This window comes from Neoarius graeffei, chromosome 11 (genome assembly GCF_027579695.1).
Source record: "Neoarius graeffei isolate fNeoGra1 chromosome 11, fNeoGra1.pri, whole genome shotgun sequence".
Classification (NCBI taxonomy): domain Eukaryota; kingdom Metazoa; phylum Chordata; class Actinopteri; order Siluriformes; family Ariidae; genus Neoarius; species Neoarius graeffei.
In genome coordinates, this window is record NC_083579.1 from 14556582 (window position 1) to 14574672 (window position 18091).

Below are 18091 nucleotides of genomic sequence, written 5' to 3' on the forward strand. Positions count from 1 at the left end.
TGATGGGTCCCGAGGAGAGTCCCTTGTTGTTGGACGGCCGTTCTCAGATGGTCGAATTCTGTTGCATCCATGTTTGCCAGAATGTTGCTGGAGATGTGGTGAATTAGGACCCAAAAGCAGAACACGCACACAGACAGTAATCCAAGAAGCGTAGTAGGTTTAATCCAGAAAGAGGCATGGCAAAAATGTAAATAAACTTGATTAAGAAAACAATAACGGAAATAGTCCAGTATAAAAAAACGTGAAACTTGACTTGAAAAAACGAGGCAGGCAAAGACATGAAAAAACACTTGGCAGGAAAAAACCATGAAAAACTCTCGAGGCAAAGAACCGGCTAGAGTCTACATACGAGACGTTCTGGCACTGTCTGTGGCTGAGAACGGCGTTTAAAAAGGCAGCAGTGGTAATCAGGAAGTGAATGCAGGTGAGCGCTCGCTGAATGGGAAAGCAGGCAGGATGGAATTCCCGTCCTAGATCCGGATTGGAGCTGATGTGGAAGATCCGCAAACTCAGGAGCGGATGTCCGGGGCGGAGCGTGACAGTACTTCTGCCTACAGGACCACCGTTCACAGCCTTACACATGCACGCACGCACACACCATGTCCATGTTTTGATATATGAGCAAATCCTTATTGACAATATTTTTTTTACCATGTTAGCAGATAATTTTAGACATGGACATGAAAAATATGAGTATTTTGAGGTTCTGTCTGCAACTTAAGGATAGTAAAATATATATTCAGTAGAACATACAACAACAGCAGGAGCTGATGTACAACACTGGTCGGTAGAGGAAATTCCCTGATATTAATAGCAGCATGCTCTTTGAGGTCAGGATTAAATTGCTCTTGATCTTATAAAGGAGTCAAAGCCAAGGAGAGTACAGCACTGATCTGGTATCCTTTACAAATTGTTGTGATCTGGCAGAAATTCTGTCCCTCAACTGTCTTTCACTTTTTATTCAGGAACAGAAATTGTATTTGGAGTGAGGCCAGTTTTCTGTGGTTAGAAATGAATCCTTGGTTCTTGCTTATACAGCCAGTGGATATTTTCTTTTGAACACTTTTTTTAATCCAAGACAGACATTTTGACGTTTTATACAGTACATCATTTATACCAGTATATTAAAAGAACATATTATTAAAAACAATAAGAACATAGAATTATGATCTGAAAACAAACAACTCAAACTGTATAAAGCATCAATAATAACAAGTGAATTGTGTACAGAATCAGTGCAATTGCTGTATGCTATTACAATTCACCAATACATTCCAACTCACATAATAACATTTAAATTGCTAACTTGAGATGATTTACAAATACTGCTTCACTGAATCACCTCATCTGGATGAGACAAGCATACGGTACACTGTTATTAAAGTCTCCCTCAGGACTCTCTGACAGAAAGTATGATAGCTTCCATCCCATTCTTCACATTCAGAGTACCCATTCTTCAGTTTATTAAAGGGTCATAGCAGATACTGTTCTCTAAGTATTCTGATTGTCATAACTGTTAAGTCCTAAAAGTAGATAAAGGGAACCCAGTTAAACAAACAAGACAAAAATATTATACTTGGTCATTTATTTATTGAGGAAAATGAGCCAATATTACATATCTGTGAGTGATAAAAGTAGGTGAACCTCTAGGATTAGCAGTTAATTTGAAGGTGAACTTCCAAGCACCACTGTTGATTTTGCCTTTACTGCTCAGTTTTTTTCTCCCTCCCAATTTAAGAGAGAAATCACACGCTCAAGAGTACACCAGTTCAGGTTACAGAGTGTCCCCAGCACAAGATGGCTTCCAGTAAACAAGAGTCACGTTTCACTCCATGCAACTTAGAGACATTGCCATGTGTTGTGTTACTCAATGTACTATAATGATTGAACTGGATGAGTGCAATTTCCTCAAGTAATGTGCTCACCATATCACTCTTAGTCTCCTTGACAAAAAAGGCTTCACCATTCTCCCCCAGTTTCATGTGTAGGTTTACTGGCTCCCCATTAATCTCTATATCAACCTGAGCAAAGAAATTGTTGTCACTCAGTGAATTACAACAATACTGGATATATTTCCAAGGCAATGCTAGAGCTTCCAAATGGAGTTTAAATCTTTGAAACATAATTTTTGCCAATAATTTTCCCCAATATAGTCATTGCCAGGGGTCGAAATTAACTTTTGAATGTACTTGCCCTCAGGGCAACCAACCCCAAAAATTTACTTGCCCGCATGCATGTATCAGTTGCCCTACTTTTTTGCAGGTTGACTGGGTAAGTAATTTGCATAAAAAGCAATCTGGATGTATATTATAGAGTATGCAATAAAATATTTCAACTTGTTTTGCCATTGTTTGATTAGTGATTGATAGAAATAAAGTTATAATACTCATATGTGTTTGGTGTTTATTTCATCATGATGAACAGTAAAACAACTAGGTATAACTACTAGTATCTTCTATTAAACATGTTAAACAGTCAGAAAACATCATGTCATCATGGTCAAGTGTAACTGATCAAATCAGAATTAAAAATCAGTCCAAAAAGACGCTTCGTTCGTTCTAGCCTACGTGGCAGTGGCGCCTCGTGTGAATAATCATAATATCATGTAGCGCCATCTCGCGAATGGAAGCGTCAACTACCACAACGAACCAAAGTCAAGGACAAACGAAAGAGAAGACGGGAAAAATAAAGTTTTCGTTCTGTTTCTGTTAGGAATAACAACAACTTAATTTTTCTTGGTAAAATAGACATTCAAACACAGTTGTCCGACGGACAACTAGTGATAATTTTATTGCTGCCCGAGTGTGAGAATGACTTGCCCATGTCCGTCGGTACATGCTTAATTTCGACCCCTGATTGCAATCTCTTCTTTATTGCATGACATTGCTACCAATTAGATTAATACAACCTGAACAAGTGACCTCACCAACTTTTCCCTTGAGCGCAGCACTCCCATCTTGCCAAAGCGGACATGGAAGGGTGAACACTGTAGGGAGCCATCAGGCTGACGAACCACGATGACATCTATACAGCCAGACAGGGTGGCTGGGTTCAGGCCTCGGTATAGCTCCTTCACCTGCACAAAGACCTGACCGGCCAGCTGTCCCACGTAATTCATGGTCCGACTCTGAGGGAAAGTGAGGGCGCAGAATGCAAGCGTGTAAGTTTCCATAAAGTGTCACATACCAATGCATCACAAACACACTTTCTAAATCTTCATATAGTTATATTGTTAAAAAAAAGTCTTCATAAAGTACATTTGACAAAATCCACTTTTTGATATGTACTACAGAGTACATTAATAAACTTGTATGTGTTGATATAAACAAAGTCAGGCACTTAAAGGTAACCATGATCTGGAGCAGCCCAATTTTATGTGGAAAGAAAGCAGCTAAGACATGATTTGGACATGATTTCTCATAGTAATAATTTTGCAATTTATTAATCATGTCAAATTATTATTTTCCTTTCATGTGACAGCTTCTTCTTCAAGCTGGAATGGATGAACCCGGAATGAAGGAAACTACTGTACCTTGATTTTGTATCCCATACGTAGGCATATCAGACACTCGCTGGCCATGCTGCAAAAATTGTGCACGCAGATGCTCATCTAAGTTTACAAACCTGTCATTGCTTAACTCTTGAATATTTTCTATCCTAAATACTCTCATTAAAAAGCTTATAATTTCTGCTTTCCAAAGAAATTCATCTTGTTAAGATCTGTTCAGTACTTTGGGAGTAATAGCAGGTTGAAATTGGTACAACAGAGTACACTCTCTGCTCGCATGACAGTGGGAAACTGCCGGTGATTTCTGAGTCAGGGGAAAGCGGTCAGGCTCTCTTCCGATTGGTTTCCGACTGGATTACTCGTGAATATCAATCAGAAATTTTTTATAGGGATGTTCTCTCGCTCTCACTGTTTCTGATGAAGTATTCAGCAAAAATTTCCATCTGCTAGTGTTTATGTTATGCTTCACGGGAGACTTTGCAGTGAGTTTTCATAGCTTTACCTATTTATTTATTTATTTATTTTCAAATCAAAGTGATTCATGTAACTACTTTAGAATATAACTGTAGTTGTTTTGATGAAAAATATTGAGATCTTAGTGGTCGGAATGATATTTAAAAAAAACAGAATCAGAAACGTGAGGGTCAATTTCAATTCAATTAATTGGAATTGTTTACTGGATATGGCTCACAAAGTTTTTTTCGAGGTTCGCCTTGAAAGCTGTGAATATTATCACTTATATTCTTTAATATAAACATTAGAAGGCCCTACTTTTGAGAAATACAAAAGCCTACAGAGCACAAAGAGGGTATTAGAAATAATCGTTTATTACTTTTTATTGAGTGTACTGATTTAATGTTTTTGCCTAATTCGCATAATTAATACTAATTAAATACTAATTTGCATTTTTTTTAAACTAATTTTTAAAACTTTGTATTCAGTATACAACCCATCTATGTACCTGCCAATTTCCATGTAAATTTCTTCAAAATTAAAAAAAGTTATTTAGAAAAAACATTTGCTCTCATTCCTTAATTAGGCCCATTTTGGACCATGTTATCCTAATACATAATATTACATCAGTTTTCTGCTGCCAAAATTAAGCCTTTTTTTTCAATCTTTGATTTATAATATCTCAAGAAAGGATAAACATATTTTAATTCTGTAAAAAATTATGTTGTCCTGCATTCATTTCTGAATTCAACGAGAGCAGTTTCAAGCAATTTGGATTGAATTTGAATTTTCACCTGATATGCCTACTATATGCTAGGTTAGGCTTTGGTAAGATGAGCACACGTACTGCTAATTAGAAAGCCATTAAGTAGTATTCTGGTGACTATTCACTTATATGCCAGGCAGTGATGCTGCTCTAGTTCTGTTTTGGCAAAATAATAAACGGACTCAATATGGAATAGTTTGCATCATAGGAATGTAAATATGCCTGATCTAATGTACACATTCAAGATTGAAAGGTTGAAGCCAAACAGCTCAATATACTCATTAAGACAAAACTGAAGACGGTTGTATTCTTTGTGTCAGTTCCACATTTGAAAAACTCTTCAATTTTATGGCATATCACTTGGTGAAATAATATACAGAGAGGCCCAGTTCTTTAAACCCTGTCCCATAAGCACAGTGAAAAAAGTAAAAAAAAAATTCAGTTCATTAGTCAAAAAAATATAACTGATTACAAAAAGTGAGAGACAGAGAATGTTAATATATTAATGTCATGTTCATCGTCAGGGGTGCAGTGAATCTAGAAACTATCCTGGAACAGAAATACATCCTGGATGATCCACGGCACAGACAGTGACCTGACCTCAGATGAAATTGAAGACCCTGGAGGCATGAGGCAGTAATGCTACCTGCTGTGCAGCTGTGCTTCCTTTGTGTTGAAATAATAAATCAGAATTGTTTTTGTGTCGTAAATAAAATAACTCCTTTTCTTTATATTTTGTGTCCCCTTTTTAATTCTGACTTTTCACTTTCCATATTTTATCAGTTTGAGCACTGATATAATAATGAGCAGGGTGTGTCTTATTCACCTGAGCAATACCTGATGCATCACTGGTTAATCAGTGTACACAAGAAGTTTTCAACTATTATATTCTAGGAATAATCAGAACATATTTAAGCCAATGTCAAAGAGACTACAAGCCATTGTATTTTAAGAAAGTCAAGAACAAAAATCCACAAATGTGGATGAAAAATAATCAAAATCATGGAGCTGTATGAAGTATAGCGCATTTTTACTGCTTTCATGACTAGAGTAATAAGCAGTTGAGAGTCAACAACATACAGTCATCCAGAGTACAGTCTAGCAGGTCTTTTTGGGTTTTGTTCGATTGTGTTCAATACAGCAGTGTTCCTTGTGTGCAAGAAGAACATAGTAGAATTAACATAATTAACTAAGCTGACAGTTTTTTTTTTTTAATAGAAAAAAGGGCAATTAGAAAAAGAAGTCGTAAATTTTCCAAAGTCTTTGCATAGGAAATTGTGGTGCACACATATTTCTAATGCATGGACATTATCCACTCCATATTCACTCCCCTCTCTCTCGCCCAATTTTTGCAATGTGTCTTAAAATAGAAATGGTTCTTTATATCATAGACACACTGTTCTTGATATCATAGACTGGGTTGGGAACCTGCAACAGGGTCATGGGTGTTGAAAGCTCATTGATTTGCATGGGGCATGAAGGCCAGCCCACATGGTCCAATCCCACAGAAGAGCTACTGTAGCACAAACTGCTGAAAAAGTTAATGCTGGCTAAAACAGAAAGGTGTCAGTTTGTACTACAATAGCTCTTCTGTGGGATTGGACCATATGGGCTAGCCTTCGTGCCCCATGCGAATCAGTGAACCTTCAACACCCATGACCCTGTTGTTGGTTCACCAGTTGTCCCTCCTTAGACCACTTTTGGTAGGTACTAACCACTGCACATCAGGAACACCCCACAAGATATGCCATTTTGGAGATGCTTACAGTAGACCCAGTCATCTAGACCCAGAGGGGTCCAAGATAACATTTTCGATTTTCCAAAACATGGGATTATGCTAATCCAACACACTATTCATTTCCCATAGGCTACATGCTCGCGCTAACACACTGTGCTAATCCAAGACACTATCATCCCTTCCCCGACTTGCCTGAGAGTTTTGACTGTACAGGACCTTGTAATCAGCGCTCCTTGCTGGAGACTTCCACTACAGCAGAGTCTACGTCACTGAGGAGACGCGGGGCATGATTTATGTCATTTTCACAGAACACAGTGAAAACATATATCACGTGTCCACTCAACTCTCCACTGTGCCTTCTAGTTCTCTCTAAAACACTATAGAAACAAAGGATTATGCAACATCGAGAACGGTGAGCAAATCAGTGGAACATCAGCTTATACCCTCACTTAATACTTTATTCAGAACACTATACTAAATACAGGGTAGGGCCTCACTTTGCTCTCAAAACAGCCTCAATTATTCATGGATTGGATTCTGTAAGATGCTGGAAACATTCCTTTGAGATTCTGGTCCATGTTGACATTACTGCATCACACAATTCCTGCAGAATTTTCAGACTTTCATGCTGCAAATATCCTGGGTTTTTTTCCAATTCCAAAGATGGTCTATTGGATACAGATCAGGTGACTGGAATGAAAGCCGCCAAAGAACATTGAGCTCAAAGTTGATGAAACCAGTTTCAGATGACTTTTGCTTTGTGACATGGTGCATTATCATGCTGAAAATAGACATCAGATGATGGGTAAATTGTTGCCATGAAGGGATGCACATGATCAGCAACAATACTCAAATAATCTGTGGCATTCAAGCCTTCCCACATTACCTTTCAACATTCCCCACACCATTACACCACCTCCACCAGCCTGGACTGGTGAAACAAGGCAGGGTGGGTCCATGAATTCAGGCTGTTGTTGCCAAATTCTGACCGTATCATCTGTGTTCCTCAGCAGAAATCAAGATTCATCAGACCAGGCTACATTTCTCCAGTCTTCAGCTGTCCAGTTTTGGTGAGTCTGTGCCCACTGCAGCCTCAGCTTTTTGTTCTTGGCTGAAAAAAGCAGAACTTGACGTGTTTTTCTGCTGTTGTAGTTCATTAACCTCAAGGTGTAACATATTGTGCATCCTGAGATGCTTTTCAGCTCACTACAGTTGTACAGAGTGTTTAGCCAAGTTACTGCTGTCTTTCTGTCAACTCAAACCAGTCTGCAAACAAATCTATTAAAACCATGCCACTGTTAAACTCAGTGATATTTTCCCCCATTCTGATGTTTGAAGTGAACATTAAAACTCTCAACATGTCTCTGTATGATTGAATGCATTGCTTGCAATTTATTTTCTGTAACCACTTCACCTAAAGGTTTTACTAATGTGTAGCATTTCAATGACAGATAGGTGTTGTATTTCGCTATTAAACACAAGTAGAGAAACATTATTATTATCATCCATCCATCATCTGTAGCCACTTATCCTGTTCTACAGGGTCGCAGGCAAGCTGGAGCCTAACTCAGCTGACTGGGCAAGAGGCAGGGTACACCCTGGAGGTGAAAGTGCTAACCACTACACCACCGTGCCACCCCTATTCTTATTATTATTACCGCCACCAATTTTGTTGGAGGATATCATGTTTTCACCTCCGTTTGTTTGTTCCCAGCATAACTCAAAGTTTTTTTGTTTTATCTGTAACCGCTTATCCCATGCAGGGTCGCGGGGGGCAAGCTGGGCCTATCCCAACTGACTATGGGCGAGAGGCAAGGCTGACACACACAGAGACACAAACAACCATTCACACTCATGGTCAATTTAGAGCCACCAATTAACCTAACTTGCTTATCTTTGGACTGTGGGAAGAAACCCACGCAGACACGGGGAGAACATGCAAACTCCACACAGAAAGGCCCTTGTTGGCCACTGGGTTCGAACCCAGAACCTTCTTGCTGTGAGGCGACAGTGCTAACCACTATACCACCGTGCCTAATCTTATTATTATTATTATTACAACCCTGATTCCAAAAAAGTTGGGACAAAGTACAAATTGTAAATAAAAACGGAATGCAATGATGTGGAAGTTTCAAAATTCCATATTTTATTCAGAATAGAACATAGATGACATATCAAATGTTTAAACTGAGAAAATGTATCATTTAAAGAGAAAAATTAGGTGATTTTAAATTTCATGACAACAACACATCTCAAAAAAGTTGGGACAAGGCCATGTTTACCACTGTGAGACATCCCCTTTTCTCTTTACAACAGTCTGTAAACGTCTGGGGACTGAGGAGACAAGTTGCTCAAGTTTAGGGATAGGAATGTTAACCCATTCTTATCAAATGTAGGATTCTAGTTGCTCAACTGTCTTAGGCCTTTTTTGTTGTATCTTCCATTTTATGATGCGCCAAATGTTTTCTATGGGTGAAAGATCTGGACTGCAGGCTGGCCAGTTCAGTACCCGGACCCTTCTTCTACCCAGCCATGATGCTGTAATTGATGCAGTATGTGGTTTGGCATCGTCATGTTGGAAAATGCAAGGTCTTCCCTGAAAGAGACATCGTCTGGATGGGAGCATATGTTGCTCTAGAACCTGGATATACCTTTCAGCATTGATGGTGTCTTTCCAGATGTGTAAGCTGCCCATGCCACACGCACTAATGCAACCCCATACCATCAGAGATGCAGGCTTCTGAACTGAGCGCTGGTAACAACTTGGGTCGTCCTTCTCCTCTTTAGTCCGAATGACACGGTGTCCCTGATTTCCATAAAGAACTTCAATGTCTGATTCGTCTGACCACAGAACAGTTTTCCACTTTGCCACAGTCCATTTTAAATGAGCCTTGGCCCAGAGAAGACGTCTGCACTTCTGGATCACATTTAGATACGGCTTCTTCTTTGAACTATAGAGTTTTAGCTGGCAACGGCGGATGGCACGGTGAATTGTGTTCACAGATAATGTTCTCTGGAAATATTCCTGAGCCCATTTTGTGAGTTCCAATACAGAAGCATGCCTGTATGTGATGCAGTGCCGTCTAAAGGCCCGAAGATCACGGGCATCCAGTATGGTTTTCCGGCCTTGACCCTTACGCGCAGGGATTCTTCCAGATTCTCTGAATCTTTTGATGATATTATGCACTGTAGATGATGATATGTTCAAACTCTTTGCAATTTTACACTGTCAAACTCCTTTCTGATATTGCTCCACTATTTGTCGGCGCAGAATTAGGGGGATTGGTGATCCTCTTCCCATCTTTACTTCTGAGAGCCGCTGCCACTCCAAGATGCTCTTTTTATACCCAGTCATGTTAATGACCTATTGCCAATTGACCTAATGAGTTGCAATTTGGTCCTCCAGCTGTTCCTTTTTTGTACCTTTAACTCAGTGCTTAATTTGTGAAGTGGGAGGTCCCGGAACGCCAAATATTTTCAAATAAATTTTCGTGAGAGCCATATATAAAAAGTGACGCTGAATACAACTAAAATGCATTTTTACGTATGACCAACAATTTGAGTGTAATATACTCTTTTTCATAATAAAGAGGCTCTTGACATGCCATCTTCCTCCTGTCCCCCGCTGAATATTTTGACGCAAACGTAGCTTGGTGTGTTTCGAAGTGCCACTTTATTTCATTGTTTCATCGATGCAATCTTGTCATTGTATAGGCCTATTGGACACAAAGCAGAACCCTCTCACCCCACAAAGGCGAATTCCTCTGTCCATTCCTGGTGAAATGTAGGCTACCGTACCAGAACATGGCGAAAAGGGAAAAAAGGTGACTGGTAGGCTACCGTACCAGTCACCTTTTTTCCCTTTTCGCCATGTTCTTTGTCAAAAGGCTTTGCTTTGCGGACAGCTAACTGACTTTTTCATTAAATGGAGGTGTACTTCTTGATCTCAATGTGAGCTGATTAATCTGCGAGCCAAATGCAGTCACCAAAAGAGCCACATCTGGCTCCCGAGCCATTGCAGACCCCTGCGTTAAGGCAACAACTGGATCAACAATTAACAAATCAAACACAGGTTACAATATATTGATGGCCATAATAAAACACAGCAGAGTAAAGACTTAATCTTGCTTGTGTATCTGACTGAGATTATAAAGAAAGTAAATAAATAAAACGGTTCTGGCACTTGCACCCACAACGCAGCCCCATAGACCATAGAACGCATTTGAACAATAGACCTACCACGTGTCGACCGACCCGGCAGTGGCTCCGCTTGGCAAAAAAAAAAAAAAAAAAATAATATCAGACATGATCTTAGAAAATGCTTTAGTGACGAACAGTTACAGACAGTAATATGTCGTGATATTATGTTATAAAATATTACTTTTTATTAGGCTATATATTAAATTATATATTAAATTTATCTTCTAAAATAACAGACTGTACTCATATCACAACCGGTTTATTTCACCATTGGAGATCAGATCACACAAGACATGAGTTAAATGACTCATTTTAAGGATTTAAGTAGGGTATTTAAAAGCATAGCCTAGGATTTCAAGCATATTTCAAGTTTAAAAGCAGTGCCAGCAAACATAAGTGCAATCAATTCAAGTAATAGTTAAGAAATAAAGGGTTTACAAATCAAGTTGGAGAATTCATTTTAAGGATTCAAGTTTTACTATATTCCAAGGATTCAAGTAGCAGCCATAAGTGCAATCGATTCAAGTAATGGGTAAGTAATAACAGGTTTTTAAAAAGTGACGTGAACCATTTTTTCCTTTTCAAGTAACACGGTTAATTATTTTCTTAAGTAATAACGAGTTGACATGTAACGTTTTTTTTTTCAGGGCAGCGATCCGCCTACCTTTCTTGTTTTTTTGCCATTTTTTCCACAGTGCAAGCTAACGGCTACAAAAAACCCGGTGTTCTATTGAGCGGAAGTATAGACCCCTTTCACATGACGTCACCGCGCCGCGAGATTTTGTTAGGCGCCATATTGGAAGACCAAGTACATGCACTCACAATATAAAACAAAGTACGAGCGAGAGTAAAGTGATACGATGGATGATAATTCTAGTTATGTGAGTACATTACCAGCTGCAGAAAGGGCACGGTCTGTGGAGAAACTGACTGTGATTGATGGGTTTGACCCATATGATAAGACTTGCGGCAAGGGAGAATGGAAACATAAGGAGGACCGGACACCAATTCTGCCATCTGTTTGCTACCCAGACATTGTAAACTATTTGTTGTTTACACCCAGTGCCTACACTCAGTGTTCGAACTATGCCGATATTTTCGGGGGGGTCCCTTTTTTCCCCTGGGGGGGGGGGGGGGGGGGGGGGGGGCGGCGCTTGCGCTTGTCTCGGAGCGCGGATCTCCAAACACATGAGAAGCCTATCTTACGCACATATCACGCGGACTCCACACCTCCACACACGCATCGCATCTGAAGTCATAACTCATCAGGGGAAATCGTGTCCGCATTGGCATGTTCAAAAAACAACCTCGCGTCAACAATGCTACCACACGCAAGGAAAAAAAAAACAGTCAGGCTACTCAACAACCAACCTGGCAGCAGCGAGCAAGCCCCAAACCATCCTAAATTATTATTATTATTAAATTGTAGAAGTCTGGGAGGCTTGCTCCTCATACAGTTATCAACTTGGGGCCAATTGAGCATGTTTTAAATCTGAATTTCTTGCGTTTGCTTACCTCAAAGTGTCCGCAGATCATGCACAGACTTATCCATTATATCCACAGTTTTTTGCCAAGTCTCACACAGGTTTCTTTCAAGTCTACTGTTGGGCCAATAAATCATAAATAAAACAGCTCAGATTTGTTTGTTTAAGTCGTTTGCCACTCCACTTTATTCTCGTGAGTTCACATACCGCTGCCATTATTTCCCTAATCACGAGTTTGTTGGTCTTCCAAAATGGCGCAGGGTCTGTTTACTTCCGGTTTCGGGTGACATCAGTGAAAGGGGTCTATACACCCCATGTCCCCCCCTTCCCCTTTCGCATAGATTTTGTGGATGTCATAGGAGATAAATCAACAACAGATATCAAAATCAAAACCGAACACTAAACAAATTTTTATTTACTTATTTATTTAATTTATTGTTTGATTTTTTCCCTTTGTGATGGTCACAGAGGTGATCTGATCCATTTAAATAGCTGCCGGAACACCGAATAAAATGAAAATAGCTGCCGGATCCGACGACTGAGGTTACAGATCTTGTTCCGTCATGTTCCGGCTCAAATTAAGCCCTGCTTTAACTTTTCCAGCCTCTTATTGCCCCTGTCCCAACTTTTTTGAGATGTGTTGCTGTCATGAAATTTCAAAATGTCTCACTTTCGACATTTGATATGTTGTCTATGTTCTATTGTGAATACAATATCAGTTTTTGAGATTTGTAAATTATTGCATTCTGTTTTTATTTACAATTTGTACTTTGTCCCAACTTTTTTGGAATCGGGTTTGTATTATTATTATTATTATTATTATCTCATTCATCTCATCTCATCTCATTATCTCTAGCCACTTTATCCTGTTCTACAGGGTCACAGGCAAGCTGGAGCCTATCCCAGCTGACTACGGGTGAAAGGCGGGGTACACCCTGGACAAGTCGCCAGGTCATCACAGGGCTGACACATAGACACAGACAACCATTCACACCTTCGGTCAATTTAGAGTTATCAGTTAACCTAACCTGCATGTCTTTGGACTGTGGGGGAAACCGGAGCACCCGGAGGAAACCCACGCGGACACGGGGAGAACATGCAAACTCCGCACAGAAAGGCCCTCGCCGACCACGGGGCTCGAACCCGGACCTTCTTGCTGTGAGGCGACTGCTAACCACTACACCACCGTACCGCCCATTATTATTATTATTATTATCACACTACCGTTCAAAAGTTTGCGGTCACCCAGACAATTTTGTGTTTTCCATGAAAAGTCACACTTTTTTTTACCACCATAAGTTGTAAAATGAATAGAAAATATAGTCAAGACGTTTTTCTGGCCATTTTGAGCATTTAATCGACCCCACAAATGTGATGCTCCAGAAACTCAATCTGCTCAAAGGAAGGTCAGTTTTATAGCTTCTCTAAAGAGCTCAACTGTTTTCAGCTGTGCTAACATGATTGTACAAGGGTTTTCTAATCATCCATTAGCCTTCTGAGGCAATGAGCAAATTGTACCATTAGAACACTGGAGTGAGAGTTGCTGGAAATGGGCCTCTATACACCTATGTAGATATTGCACCAAAAAACAGACATTTGCAGCTAGAATAGTCATTTACCACATTAGCAATGTATAGAGTGGATTTCTGATTAGTTTAAAGTGATCTTCATTGAAAAGAACAGTGCTTTTCTTTCAAAAATAAGGAAATTTCAGAGTGACCCCAAACTTTTGAACGGTAGTGTATCTCCACCAATTTTGTTGGAGGAGATTATGTTTTCACCTCCATTTGTTTTTCCCAGTATAACTCATAAAGTAGTGAATGGATTTTGATTAAATTTGGTGTACAGCTTTGGTATTATCCTCGGTTCAAGTGATTTGTTGTAGAGAAATAAAATCTCCACACTGAAAATGATTGAACCCACTGTGTTTCCACCAGATCATAAGCCTCAAAACAACAGCCTATGAATCCCATTCTTCTTGATTATCATGCCAAAGCAGCTAAATGACTGATGATAAAGGATTCAGTTCAGACCCACAGCTGTGCTGAAGCATCCACCCCAGGGCTGAGCGCGCATGGGTATGGGCAATAACCTGTCACCACCACTGAACCTGTAATGAACACGGACTATATGAAACCAAGCATCTGGGAAAGACACTGGGGGGAATGCAGCCTGCAGGTGAGGATGAGGTTTGCACATGAGCCTACATTACTGTATATTTCCGGGTGGAATGTAGGAATATATTCATGAAAAGCACCGCACTCTGAAGTGCTGCAATACCAATCATCACGTTATAAAATGAGAAACACACCCCATCTGTGAACAAACCACAACAATATGTGTGTTTGCTAGTAAACAAGAGAGAGGAGATATTATAAATAAATAACAGTGAACTACCTACAGTGCAGAAAGCTCTTTACGATGCTGTGGTCATCAGCAACACTGAGTCCATCGCCCTGAAAGGATGAAACATTCACTGCTTGTGCTCATGCAGTATTTTTCTAAGACTGCTTTATTTCCCAGTGACTCTGTCCGGCTCCTGCGATAATAAACACGCCCCTCCTTCCCGAAGCGCACACTTCCACACCGAACACTGTCACTGCAACACCACAGGAGCGAGCTGGAACGTCCAGCTGACCCCGCCCTAGTGCATGACGTCAACACTTAACCCTTTCAGACACTGTACCCATCCATCCATCCAGCCAGCCATTATCTCATCTCATCTCATTATCTCTAGCCGCTTTATCCTGTTCTACAGGGTCGCAGGCAAGCTGGAGCCTATCCCAGCTGACTACGGGCGAAAGGCGGGGTACACCCTGGACAAGTCGCCAGGTCATCACAGGGCTGACACATAGACACAGACAACCATTCACACTCACATTCACACCTACGGTCAATTTAGAGTCACCAGTTAACCTAACCTGCATGTCTTTGGACTGTGGGGGAAACCGGAGCACCCGGAGGAAACCCACGCGGACACGGGGAGAACATGCAAACTCCACACAGAAAGGCCCTCGCCGGCCACGGGGCTCGAACCCGGACCTTCTTGCTGTGAGGCGACAGCGCTAACCACTACACCACCGTGCTGCCCCCAGCCATTATCTGTAGCTGCTTCCTGTTCTACAGGGTCGCAGGTAAGCTGGAGCCTACACTGGAGTAGAGTTTTCATTTCGGCCTTGGTTAGTTCAGCAAAATGCGCCGCCGTTTCCCCCCCTCTACTCATAGTATATAAGCTGATAGCCTAGTAATAGAGTAGCCAATCAGAGCACACAATTGCTCATATCCAGTGAATGTGGATAGAATAACACAGATTAAAGTGCATGTCCTGGACCAATTTCATTTTTTTTTATATCAAAGTATAAGGATAATTTTGCACAAGGCCATCTGTCTACAGCAGAAAAAAATAAAATAACAAAACGCGCCTGGAAAAATCCCAAGGGAGTCTGGAGCCAGATTCGTGACGTTACCTGCGGAAGCGCCAGCAGGCTGCGAGAGCTTGTACGGTTTCGGTGCACAGCCTGTGTAGACCAAGCGCTCCTATTTCTCTCTCATTGTCCGGTCTTTTGGAAAATGATGAGTATTAATCCGGGCGGCACGGTGGTGTAGTGGTTAGCGCTGTCGCCTCACAGCAAGAAGGTCCGGGTTCGAGCCCCGTGGTCGGCGAGGGCCTTTCTGTGCGGAGTTTGCATGTTCTCCCCGTGTCCGCGTGGGTTTCCTCCGGGTGCTCCGGTTTCCCCCACAGTCCAAAGACATGCAAGTTAGGTTAACTGGTGACTCTAAATTGACCGTAGGTGTGAATGTGAGTGTGAATGGTTGTCTGTGTCTATGTGTCAGCCCTGTGACGACCTGGCGATTTGTCCAGGGTGTACCCCGCCTTTCGCCCGTAGTCAGCTGGGATAGGCTCCAGCTTGCCTGCGACCCTGTAGAACAGGATAAAGCGGCTAGAGATGATGAGATGAGATGAGTACTAATCCCATCAAGATTGGTGTTGCTGCACCCTCCTATGATATATCTGTTAACCATTTTAATAATTACGTGATAACGTTGAAGAAATTTGCAGAAAACCACCAGGTTGTTTTCTCATAAAGAAACCAGCGCTGACGTAGGATTCAGAAGGAGGCGTCCCACACGTGACGTCACGGAAATCAGTGTTTGCCGGGAAATCCAAATGCCAAGTTTTTTCAGAGGCGGACCAATTCGCCTCAAATGGCTTGATTTCAACTGAATTTTTCTGGTATTGCACAAGGTAAAAAAATTGCACAAAATGCAAAATGTGACAGATATTTGACCAAAGTTTATTATAAAATAGGATAATTACATTGATCTTGCTCCTGAATTTACCCGTGATATGCACTTTAATTTAATAGGCTGTTAATTCAGTTCTATAAGACAATAAAAATGTAATTGGCTGTGGGTGATAATACAGTAGTTCTGGGCAATTTGGTAATCTAAACTGACTAATCATTCATTTCTATAAATACATTTTTTTTTCTTGTTGCAAGTCACTATAACACATGTAATAAAAACAGTCTCACCCAGTCACTACCAGAGGATGTGTCATCTCATTATCTCTAGCCGCTTTATCCTTCTACAGGGTCGCAGGCAAGCTGGAGCCTATCCCAGCTGACTATGGGCAAAAGGCGGGGTACACCCTGGACAAGTCGCCAGGTCATCACAGGGCTGACACATAGACACAGACAACCATTCACACTCACATTCACACCTACGGTCAATTTAGAGTCACCAGTTAACCTAACCTGCATGTCTTTGGACTGTGAGGGAAACCGGAGCACCCGGAGGAAACCCTCGCAGACACGGGGAGAACACGCAAACTCCACACAGAAAGGCCCTCGCTGGCCACGGGGCTCAAACCCAGGACCTTCTTGCTGTGAGGCGACAGCGTTAACCACTACACCACCGTGCCGCCCTACCAGAGGATGTAAAATGGGCTAAAATAAATAGCTGACTAATTTAGCAGCACTGAAATTATTGGTTTGGCCCCAATATCTTCAGTAAGCTCTTCATCCTGGTCAGGGTCAGTGTTGAATTAGAGCCAATCCCAGGAACAATGGGCATGAGGCCAGAATATATGCTAGATGGGACACCAGTCCATCACAGGGCACGACACACACACATACACACACTTTAGACCAGAATGCTTGAGAACCCAGAGGAAACCCTTACAGACACAAGGAGAACATGCAACTCCTGACTCAGACAGTAACCTGAGTTCAAAATCAAACCAGGGACCATGAAGCTATAAGGCAGCAACTCTACCACTGCACCAACTACTCCTAGTGGGTTCACCCTGATTTAACGTTACAAATCTGAGGTTATTAAGCAGAACAATTGCAAAAGAATTCACAACATACTTGCCTTTTAAAAACAGCTACAAAATCAACCGTTCAAAAAAATAGTGCCTTTAAAACTGGGGTGAATATGTATAAAACTGAAAATAAGGTGTTATGGTTATATGGTGTGGGATTTAAAGAGGTTTTCAGTGACTAAGCAGGCACTGTGCTTTTGTACACATGTACACAGGTCTACACAACATTGACACAAGTCACATCTAAAATGAATAGTGATGGAATGGTTCATGTTGGAAGACAGCTACTTGTGGGTGTCATAACTATAATTATCCTGATTGCACTGACCTCCCTTTTAAAAAACAATTGGAAAGACACACACATGCAAACAAATTCATATATGATACACACTCATTCCATGTTGGAGCTGGGAGTGCTGCCAGTCTTTTTCCTCACAAGTGTGTTATGTGTGTGTGTGTTTCAAATGTAATAGATAAGGAACAGTATGTTCCATGCTTCACTTGCTTATGATTTATAGTCCATATACGCTTGCAATTTCTTTAGGTCTTTACAGACGTGCTATTTCTGCCTGAACATTATAAACCATTTTGACATGGATATCATTTGGTGCAACAT

General features: G+C 40.9%; 1 protein-coding gene across 4 annotated transcripts in view; it reads right to left on the reverse strand.

Annotated features, from left to right (window-relative positions):
* Nucleotides 1-14729, reverse strand: part of lpin1a (lipin 1a) — a 49487-nt gene extending 34758 nt beyond the window's left edge. For 3 of the 4 annotated variants that reach the window (XM_060933488.1, XM_060933489.1, XM_060933486.1), the window contains exons 1-3: nucleotides 14551-14729; nucleotides 2927-3127; nucleotides 1926-2021 (exon numbers count right to left, since the gene is read on the reverse strand). In XM_060933488.1, the coding sequence (XP_060789471.1) occupies nucleotides 1926-2021; nucleotides 2927-3118 (288 nt within the window). In that variant the 5' untranslated portion in view covers nucleotides 3119-3127; nucleotides 14551-14729. Of the gene's footprint in view, nucleotides 1-1925; nucleotides 2022-2926; nucleotides 3128-14546 lie in introns of all 4 variants that reach the window. The other variant, XM_060933487.1, reaches the window with a different exon arrangement.
* Nucleotides 14730-18091: the final 3362 nt, after the last annotated feature.